We start from the raw sequence: 11,688 nt of genomic DNA on the forward strand, positions 1-11,688 counted from the left end.
CTGTTTCATAATAAGTGTTTTGTATTCATTTGACTTGCAGACAATGTTTTCACAGTCGAGTATCATTCTGTGACCGATGAGACAGCTGAATGAAGAGGCCACTTGCTCTAACACTGTGGGGCCATATTCATCGCCGTATCTAGTGTCGTACTTCTCACCGTCCATCAGTTTACACATGACCAGAAGCAGGTGGATTAGACAGGTGTGGTGTGGTGTCTTGTCGAAATCTTCGCCCAATACGCCTAAAATATTAAGTAAATACAGTGATAAGCTCGGTCACTAATGTCGAACAACGAACAGTTGCAACGAGTAATTTTTATTTACCCACCCTTTTAGTTCAAGCTCAAGTATTTCTAGCAAATAAAAATAGTTTAGTTTGTTTGTTTTTTTAATGTAAATTAATAATAGTCTAGATTTAGTTTAAGCCAATAAAAGTTTTATAAAAAATTAAAGAAATAAAACATCATGGTTTATGATCATTTCTATACAGTAATTGTAAACAAAGAATGAAAACATACATGTATATGTAGGTGCGACATTTTCACAAAGTCAGCTCAAGGAGTTTGTAATGGTGTCAACACTTCTTGCCGATTTAATGTCTCTTTCTCATCAAGATATGCCCTTATCTGGGCTTATTCGTAACCGTTCATTTTGTCCATCTACTTGTAATCAAAAATAGGAGTTACACTTGCTAATTAGAGTTTTCGGTTTCATTTAAAAAAATAAAACAAGCGCAGATATCTCTGGTAAATTGGCAAAGTGCACCTACCTCAAGATTTCGGCTGTATTTGGTAATGTATACTTAATGCATCAAATGTTTCCAACTACTGCATATTTTCGTAATCTAGTTAATCGTGATAAAAAAGCAACATACAACATTTTATTATCATTTGTAAACTCACAGAACTTTGGCAACTTTCAAATCTGATAGAAAAATGTCTGTCATGTGAATGTAATACAAATAACACAATCAAATCTAAGTCATTACAAATATCTTTGAAATTTAGTCAATGTTCCTTGTTTTATTTTGTGAAAGTACTAAAGTAGGATTATTACCAATCAGTAGGTTATAAAAGGAGCCCTTTCATAAATTTCTAATTTACACACATTTTCACCCAAAGTGAGTGAAGTGTAACACACGTAAAATGGAATGAGCCTTTATGGTGTCAAAATCTCATGTCTGTCACAAATAAATTATCATGGAATGCCCCACAAATGAACAAGAAGAAGACAACAACACATCGGATGTCGTTTGCACGAACCGTGCTCTAGAAAACAAATTGAATGGGGTTGCAAGCATCCAAATTGTTATTTAAATAGAGACCGCACAGGAAGACTGGTAGTGCCACACACTGCCACCAGTCCATTGCAACGCAATGTTTTTTTGGTTGAAAACCACATGTTCATTGGCGATAATTACAACATTTACATGAAACAAAATACATTAAAATACCTGTGTACATACAAAACACAGAATTCATTTTTATTTTATTCTGTGGCAAAGTAAAACATTAAGGAAACTGCCATTAGTTATTGAAAAATAGTGGTGTTGTCATTGTGACAACTGTCTACTTTTGTGATATACCGTATTTCCTCTAAAATTATGCAGGGGATGACAAATTTGTTAAAAAGTCACTTGTCACAGGGCTAGTGGGTGTGTAAATTCCACTAGCCCACCAAAATAAAGCACTAGCCCAAATTTCTGATCAATTACAACACACTTTATATTTGGCTAAAAAACAATGTTTCAAGGTATAGTACCTAAAACAATGGCTGACCTGGTCAGGTCAGGTCAGGTCAAAGGGTTTTACGTGCACATTCAGAACAAGCTGTTGTAGCGCATGCCTGTCGTGGGCACAAGAGCCGGCCTTGGCCAGCTCCTCCGTCCATGACAAGAAAGGGGTGGGGGGTGAGAGGAGGGACCGCCTACAGTCCGACTAAGGTAACAGGCGGAGGAGTGTGGTGGTGGTGCTATGGAATTTTGAATGGAGCAGTTAATATGCCAGAGAGAAAGGGTGCGCAATTTTGATTGAGGAAATTTGGCGCAATTTTGAACGGTTGGTCAAAAAGAAAATGGCAACAGCTGACTTGTTTCTTCTCCTTTTTTATGTACATGAGTATATATATATATATATATATAATAAAAAAAACTATTTTAATTTTTGTTTAGTATTATTATTATTATTATTATTTTTTTTTAAATATATATTTATTGCCCCAGATATTTATATATTGATAATGTCAGGGTTGGGGCCCTGAAATCATTATCTTACAATAGATACATAAATATAAAGTACATTCAACAGAATTTCTAGTTAATAGAAACAATAACATTTGGAGCACAAAATTAATGACAGAATAAATATATAATAAAAGAGAATTTAAACAGACAGAAAGAAAAGAAAAAGAAAAAAATCTATATTTTCAAATAAAGAAAACAAACGTTATTGGCTTTTAGGTTACAAAAAAACCCAAACCGTATGTGTCTTATATTGGAGTTATTTTTAACTATTAAGGCCAAGTTTAATTTTCTAGACATCTTTGTCAAGGTGCCCAGTTTTCATCAAACTCTTTATGTGAACAGTTTTTATAGTTTTTTGGGTTTTTTTAGTATTATTAGTATTATTTAATGAAAATTTATCTCGACATGTAGAGGTGAATGAAGTTTCAAAAATAAATTAATGTTAGATTTTTTTTTAATTGCACGACATACCCTATTTTGTCATGTTTGATCCTAAACTACTGTCCAATTTTCGCTTTTGACATTATGTGATGACGGCAATGACAGAATAACATTTATCAAACATACGTCAGTGGAAAGAAAACATCATGAGCTAGCTGTGTGGGTTTTTTTAAAGCCACTAGCCCATCGGGCTACTGGTTTTGATTTTGACACTAGCCCTTTGTTAAAAAGCACAAGCCCCAGGTGTCAGGCTAGCGGATTTGTCAAACTCTGATACAGTTAATCTGTATAATCAGGTAATATGTATATTACCTGATTTTTTCAGCTAATATGTATATTACCTGTTTCACTATATACATTATTACCTGAAATATACTTCACTAATTTATACAGATTACCTGAAACGTGCAGAATGGTATTGACAAGTCTTTAGATCAATGTAGACCAAGTTCTCAGTTCAAAACAAGTCTTTGATCAATGTAGTCCAAGTTTTCCTTGATTGGTCACAATACCTTTGATGTACATGTTCATCGTCTGGGGAACTGGGAAACTCTATTAACGTGCCCCTATCCACAAGGGTTCAGGCACGCCCGCCCCGGATTCAGCCTCTGACTTCGCCAGTGACCGACTCCGGGGCGGGAGAGTGTTCATTGTCAAATCATTTCAAAGACAATGTTACAGTTAATCTGTATAATCCACCACTGCTGTTTTAATTAATCCTGTCTGTAGAGCACAATAAAGTTGTGCCAGCCTGCTAGGATGCAGATGGGATTAGTTGGAAAAACAATGCTTGATTTAGGCTGCTGATTTCCTTTGACTGGCTTCATTTGATTGGTAGGTATAAATATTCTGGTGAATGGTGTTCTCTGTCACTAGCAAAATCATTCGATTCTTGTAAGCGATGAAGCAAGACGTCAGTTTATGCTCTCTTGAGTTAACCCCCCCCCCCACCCACCTGGGGGGACTCATTGCAAGTACGGAGTGCTGTTGGAGTACCGCGTTGCGTACACCGGGTCACGGGCAACCGCGACTTTGGTGTACGGCGACCCAGTACCACAGAAGAGGACAAGATGGAGGAAGAGGATAAACCGGCCAGGAGCGGTTCAGGGGGGGCCAAACCCGGTGGCTAAACTACCAGCAGTGGCTCCTTCCGCGTCAGCGCCCGCGGCGGTTTCACCAGAGAAGAGGAAGGAAGAGACAGTAGTCCCGACCATTCCAGCTTCTACTTCAAAGGCAGCCCAAGTCCAGGAGTCTACAATTTGCAAAACTCCGACCCGACGGCCCACTTCTCCTGCGCCTACTCTGCTGACCATTGATGTGTCGCCAATTTTACCGGTGACACCAATTGGAACACAGGACCGTCAAGGCGCCGATGGAAAGCGGAAGGCAGAAGCATTGACAGCGGCCACTACCACCAGGACACTGCCTAAACAACCGCAGTCACCACCCGAAGGTGCAGAGTCCGGAGACACCATGGAGCCCTGGACTCTGCACGGGAAGCTGTCTCGACGCTTCTCCAAGTGCGTGGTCTCAGACGTGCCAGACATCAAACGACTACTCGCGGTACCAAGATGCAGGAACTTTGAGAACATCCCAGACGGACGGGGAGAGTTTGAGATGCATCCAGTGACGTTCAAGGACTGACGACCAGCTGTTAGTATAACCCATCATCTGGACAACCGATACAGCCAGGCTCTACTGTTCGAGGAAATGGACAACATTTCGATTCATCGCCTGATGAAGAAGGTGTTCGGCGATCAGTATCCTGCACTCACCAGACTGCTATCGAAGCCAGACATACATCAGCTAGTCCCCCCATCTGGACACGAGGATGTTTCTCTCCTCTCCTTAGTCAACCTTATCTAGGACAGGTAACCTCCTTTTTGGGCTTAGTTGGACTTTAAATTTGCGGCCGTGGTTCAAAATGTTTATGTTTATTTTTTTATAAATAGTCCAACGCACTTTATTTTGGCACCTGTTCAATTGCTCAAATCACCTTAAAACCCTTTAGACCGAGCAGTCAAAACTACTTTTGGAATTAATTTTAGAGTCCAGACATGGCTGGATGCAGTTATTCTTGGTAGACTTAGGTTTTTGACAGGTTTTACACAGGAATCGAACTTCAGCCAATGACAGCTTGGCCTCACTTGGTGTCTACTTTTTGGTCTGCACTTTCGCTGGACTTCACTAAATGGCTTTTTTCCAAATTCCGCCCATCTCAAACTCAATCCCCCCTCCCCCCTCCTGTCCCGGAATTGGTCACTGGCGAAGTCAGAGGCTAAATCCGGGGTGGGCTTGCCTGAACCTTAGTGGATAGGGGTACGTAAATAAGAGTTCCCATCACATCTCACTAGCAAAATGGATCTAGAGGAGACTTTCAGGCGTTCGCTGTACACAAGCTATGGAGAGAATAAGTGTATCTTGCTACCTAAGGACGAATACATTAAGACTGTTGGCGAGTTGTTGGAAGCCACCCAGGCACCCAAGAAATCACGGCGTCAGTTTTACTTGCTTAAGAAATATGAACTACTGCAGTGTGGGGACGTTCAAAAGCTCATCAGAAAGAAGCCAAACCAGTAACATCCACTGTACTTCGCTACCATCGAGGAGACCTTTGACATCATCAAGCGCGCCCACATCACTACTGGTCATGGAGGACAAGACAAGATGATCAAGGAGATCAACAAGAAGTACGCCAACATCACCCAGGATGCTATTACCTTGTTCAAGTCCATCGAGTGCCAATAAAACGGAAACGGACAACTACCAAGGGAATTGTCGTCAAACCAATCCTGTTTATGGACTTTAGTTCCAGAGTGCAAGTTGACCTCATCGACATGCAGTCTATGTGCCAAGGTCAACACAAATGGATCATGGTGTACCAAGACCATCTTACCAAGTTCTGCATCCTGCGTCCTCTCACTTCTAAGCGTGCATCGGAAGTAGCTTATCAGTTGCTGGACATTTACCTTCTGCTGGGAGCCCCTTCAATACTACAAAGTGACAACGGGTCCGAATTCACAGTGCAAGTTATCACTGAGTTGAAGCAGATGTGGCCTGAGCTCGTCATTGTTCATGGAAAGCCGAGACACCCCCAGAGTCAGGGTTCAGTGGAAAGAGCCAACTGCGACATAAAAGACATGTTGATTGAATGGATGAGTGACAATGACACACGGGACTGGACTGTTGGACTCAAGTTTGTGCAATTTCAAAAGAACTCAAGCCATCACATTGGAATCAAGCGTTCTCCCTTTGCTGCTCTGTTTGGTGCCGATGCGAAGGTAGGATTGACATCATCCAGCCTCCCCCAAGATGTCATTGCAAGGTTGCAAACTGAAGACGACCTCCTGTCTGCAGTATCCCATCCAAACCCAGTCGAGCAGTCCAGCGAGGAAGCAGAACCTGTACCAGTCTCACCCATTTCTGTATGTCAGGAGGAAATTAGGCCAGCAGGCAGGGAGAATGGTCAAACGAAGTCGCATTGTGTTTTCTAGTGTGCAAATCGGAAGCAATGTGACAGTGCCCATTCCTTCAGTTGACAGAGGATGTGCAGATCCTAGGAACATCATCGGAGTTGTGACAGGGTGCAGTGACGAGTTGTATAAATTGCTGTAAAAGGAGGAATATTGGATCGAAAGTACTCTAGAAACCAACTCGATGTGTGTGCTATGACCTTGTATTCACCCAATGATGTCTGTACAGATAAGGACATTTCCCTGCGTCAAGATGCGGTGGACAAGGTTTCACAAGATGTAACTGTGCTGGAAGTAAGAGGTGTCAGACAAATCGATGTAAATGCTTCAAAGCCAGATTAGTGTGCAATTCCCGCTGCCATTCCAGCCTGCCATGCATAAACAAAAACTGTTGTTGATGAGAACTTTGACTACATTGATCAATAGACTTGTTTTGAAATGAGAACTTTGACTAAATTGATCAATAGACTTGTTTTGAACTGAGAACTTGGACTACATTGATCAAAAGATCTTGTTGTTTGTTCTGCAGTAGTGTGTGTGTGTTGTGTGTTGCAAATGGTATGTGTTTTGAGCCAATAAAGATTGCCAGCATATTATTGTTTATAGTTATTCATTCAGTCAAATAACAACCTTGTCAATACCATTCTGCACGTTTCAGGTAATCTGTATAAATTAGTGAAGTATATTTCAGGTAATATGTATATTACCTGATTTTTTCAGCTAATATACATATTAGCTGAAAATATCAGGTAATATACATATTACCTGATTATACAGATTAACTGTAACATATATATATATCATAAACTTCGCTAGTCTTGACCCTCCCTTAAAATTACTATTTCATCCTTCCTGCACCACCTGTAGGCAGACTGCCACAGAAAAGTAAAAGTGTTTTGGAAATAACAAAATAATACACAAAATTTAGATGTTTCGAATTATTAGATAACTTTGATGGGACCCCAACCATTACTCTGTTAGTGCATTTTCTGTGGATAATGGAGGACATTTGTTTTTGTTTTAATTAAGTACTCAATTTAAGGTAACTTATCCATCTGATGAGGTTAACCATCCAAAAGTGACCTGTTTTAATGAAACCTGTCGGGTTAGCATGTATACATATTATTACAATATGAGCTATTTTGAATAGACATTTTTATCTTCGATGTTTAAAGATCTACAGTTAACTTCAATTGTACAAATATGAAAATGTTGGTAATATCAGTCATTGTATTCTTGGACTGAACACTATATATATTTATATAACAGGCCTCTGAAAATTTTAACAACGGTTGTTTTGTTCGCACAAATATATTTTGCATAACCTACTTTTTGTTTGCTCAAAATTTAGAGCACCATTTACATACATGTATATAACGAATTACGCAAAAAGGAAATGGGTTATATGGATTTATTTCTGCATAACTGATAAATGGGTCACGCAGATTTCAATTGTCAGAGGACTGCATAATATAATATATATATTATCAAGGGTGGATCCAGATTTTTTTTTAGGGAAGCTATAATACTCATAGTGTGGATGCAGAAGGAAATATTTTATTTAATGACGCACTCCACACATTTTATTTATGGTTATATGGCGTCAGACATATGGTTAAGCACCACACAGATACTGACAGAGGAAACATGCTCTCGCCACTTAATGGGCTACTCTTTTCGATTAGCAGCAAGGGATCTTTTATATGTACCATCCCAAAGACAGGATAGCACATACCACGGCCTTTGATATACCAGTCGTGGGGCACTGGCTGGAGCAAGAAATAGCCAAATGGGCCCACTGACAGGAATCGATCCCAAACCGACCATGCATCAATCGAATGCTTTACCACTGGGCTACGTCTCACCCAGTGTGGATGCAACCAACAAAGTCAAAATTAACATAATAAACTGCTGCAAAAACATCCAGTCAACAAAGATATTACATACCCACTAATTTGTTTTTAATAAATTGTATCGTCAACGTCCCAAAATTCAGTACGTAAATATAAAATTTTACAAACCCCTAAAGCTATTAATTTTATCAAGTCGTTTTGTGTTTTTTTCTTAAAATTACCGATATTGGGTCCACATGACTCGTAGAAATTGACTTAAAATGGAGGAAGATGAATAAACATTTGTGTCACATCTCACACGTGCCAGATCAATAAGGCCAAATCATTTCATTTTTATGATTTTTAAGCCCCCCTGTTAGAATTTGTTTTCAATTATTATATTCGATGTTACATGTTTGTGCCTCTACTATAGCGAATAGTATTCATAATCCATTCATAACAATTGTAAATAATATCGAGTGTATAAACGGTGCTAATTAAGAATCGATTCATTAAAAAAATTATATCAGTATTGACATCAAGTGTTAGCGATGGGTTTTGGTAAAATGCAAACCGGACCAGAACACTTGACAAACTGAATTTTTCCTTTAAAAAACAAAATTAAACAAAGTGTTCGTCAACTGTGCATAACTGTTAACAATAACAAACATATTTTTTCATGTAGTGGCCTTAAAAATAGAAAAAGACGAATTGCACATGCGTGGTATATTTTTGGCAAATGAACGCAGTTAGAAACATTGCACTCTTACCTGTTTACTGGCGGGTGCTTCACTTTTGTTTACTAGAATGGATTTGTTTTACATCCACATTATTGATTTTTTAAAGTAGTTAATTGATTGCAATCTATTTTGTTTCACGTATTGTATCTAAAAAATGTAGAATAGTATTTCCGTAAATATTGTATTTGTGTTTTTGTCGTTAGGTGTACACAGTTTAGGACATAGATGGCACTTGAGCAAGTTGAGACAAGTGAATGGTCGTTATTTGGCATTGGAAAAAACATTTGGGACTATTTTAATGACAATATAGTGGAAATATTTATAGGGTACTGGTTAATGCTAGGTATTAAAGCGGCAGTATCAGGAACATTTTTATTATTTAAGCATATAGAACAGAAAATCCAATTACATTTGGTGCATATATGACGCCGCACTCTGCATTAGTTTCACTACGCTGGCTTATCCAGGTCAAAAACAAAGCCAGTATTTCGAAAGTGGGACATTGTTGCCGGGCTCCTACCGATCTCGGTTTTCATTGGCTTATCACAAGTGTGGAATTCCCCAACATGAGATCACGTGAGATTTCGTAATTTTTGAACAAATTTAACCGTCTTGATTGAGGGGTCGTCTCATATCTCCAAAACATATTTATATCCATAGAGTTATGGTACAACGCCTTTCCAGGGTTCGGTGGGTGGGGGATTTGCCTTGAAATTTTTACAGTGGCCAGCTGTTGGCATACGCGTTACATGTAAGGGGGTGTTACTAATTACGTAACGCTCTAGGGGTAGAGGAAGAGGGTATAGTGTTCGATTTACGTAACATTTTTCAAGACTATATGTTATTTTTATTCATTACTTAGACCTAAAAAGGTGGTTTTTGGAAATGCATGGTCAGTCTAGGATCGATCCCCATCAGCGGGTATATAAAAGACCATGGTATGTGATATCCTGTCTGTGGGATGGTACATATAAAATCCCTTGCTAAAAAAAAAATGTAGTGAGTTTCCAAGGTGCGTGTGCAGGGATTTCAGCGGGGTTGGGGTTATACTGTGTTGAGCGAAGTTTATATGGGGCCCCCCCCCCCCCCCCCCCCGAAAATACATTTCAATTTTCTTTTAAGCTTGAACAAGTAAGGGTTTTGAGCAAGTAAGGGTTTTGACCTTCCAATACCCTCCCCCTGCACATGCACCCAATTCCTCTCTAAGATTATATGTCAATATTACCAAATGTTAGACATCCAACAGCAGATGGAAGGAAGGACAGGATATGTTTTATTTAACGATGCACTCAACACATTTTATTTACGATTGTATAGGGTGGGACGATTATTAAATCAATATGCTCTAACTTTGATGTCGTTAAACATCCCCCCCACTAACTTTACCCCTTCCAAATGAAAGAACCAGGCTTCGAAATTCATGACAGCTCCACGGCATTTGCCGTACTGCCATGTGCCTTTGCCGTGCCCTTTTAATTACCTGCCGTGGTGCCCCTTTTGTGTATGTTTGTTTTTTTTAAACTTGTATAACCCTAACTTTTATTTTAAAACATTAAACATGCACGAATTCGATGTTCCTCGGTAGTGTTTGTATACAGTTTCTTGGTCATGTATTATAATTACATATCGAATGTAATAAATGATAAATTATGGTTGAAACGTACAGCGTTACGGGGAACAAAATCCACCGTAAACTGCCGAAAGTTTTAACATTGTACATTTGCGAGAAAAAAACACGTAAATAGCCAAAAAAGAAACCCGGGGCAATTTTTTCAAAATAGGCTAAACCATGCCTACAAGAAAAAGAAGACTAAAAGAATCCGAGAAACAACGGAAGGAAGAGGGACAAAAATTGCCAAAACGTTTTCATTATTTCAGGTAAAAATTATTATTATTATTATTAGCTATTTAAATGTCAGTTGCGTTCAACCAGACCGAGCGGAAAAATTTCCATTTGACTGGTTTATGCGCTTCACAATAAACCAAATGGCCACGTTGAGAACCAATCAAATAGTTCACGAACGTTAGACAAACGTTTGCTGGCTTAACTTGGGGCTGTTGTTATCGATATTCTTCATGACAAATTTTGAAATTATTAAAAAAAAGTCTGTCCCATCATTCTATAAAAAAAAAAAATTGCTATTAATTTCAGTTTTGTTTGACGTAACAAGAAAAGTAAAAGTGTATTGGAAATAACAAAACCATACTAATTTTGTGTGCAATTTACAAATCAATCGGCTTAGAAATGAATAACTTGTAGTAAATTTCATAGTAATAAAAAAGGCGTTCCCTGTGGGACAGACTTATAGTTTTAATGTTTATTAGCCTATTGAACAGACCCATGCTAAAATCACCCAAATTAATTTATTCCCAATTAACTGAAACAAATGTGAACTGTTTAATGTTTGTGATTATTCTTGAATATTCCGTTTATTTAATTATTACCCATGCTCAGCAGTTAATAGGCCTATACATCGCTGACGTAGGAAGCGGGGAAGGGGGTACTTTGTAGCAGCATCGATGGTTTATATATTAATTTTATACGTGTGTCTGTGCCCACCCACCCAACTTTTTGGTATCTTCCTACAGGCTACACCCATGTATATTAACAAATTCTGGGTACTAGGCCTAAGCTGTAGTCTACAACGATAATTGTATCGCGCCTTCTTCAAATGGCCTTCACCTTTGTCTGTGCAGGTGGTATAGAGAAATCCTTGATTGTTTTGTTGAGATCGCACGTTGTTGTTTTTGGAAAATAAACCTACAATGTATGAGATGATTGGAGTTACAATAATACGATATATTTTCCTCAATAGCCTACAGTATTTAGCAGTTTGTAATAAAAGCCGTTTAAATCGCCACACACGTTACCGTACTGTCATGCGATCTTGTGTGTCACCAATTACTGTGGTACCTAATAAGAGCACGCGTTAATGATTCCAATTTCAAACAAATTAGTT

At 38.7% G+C, this 11,688-nt stretch overlaps 1 protein-coding gene across 1 annotated transcript in view; it reads right to left on the bottom strand.

Annotated features, from left to right (window-relative positions):
• The window catches only part of LOC121383334 (telomeric repeat-binding factor 1-like), a 39,696-nt gene that overhangs the window by 25,878 nt on the left and 2,130 nt on the right, over positions 1-11,688 (bottom strand). Inside the window, exon 2 of the mRNA XM_041513297.1 lies at positions 1-242. Coding sequence (XP_041369231.1) covers positions 1-242 — 242 coding nt within the window. The remainder of the gene's footprint in view (positions 243-11,688) is intronic.

This window comes from Gigantopelta aegis, chromosome 10 (genome assembly GCF_016097555.1).
Source record: "Gigantopelta aegis isolate Gae_Host chromosome 10, Gae_host_genome, whole genome shotgun sequence".
Classification (NCBI taxonomy): Eukaryota; Metazoa; Mollusca; class Gastropoda; order Neomphalida; family Peltospiridae; genus Gigantopelta; species Gigantopelta aegis.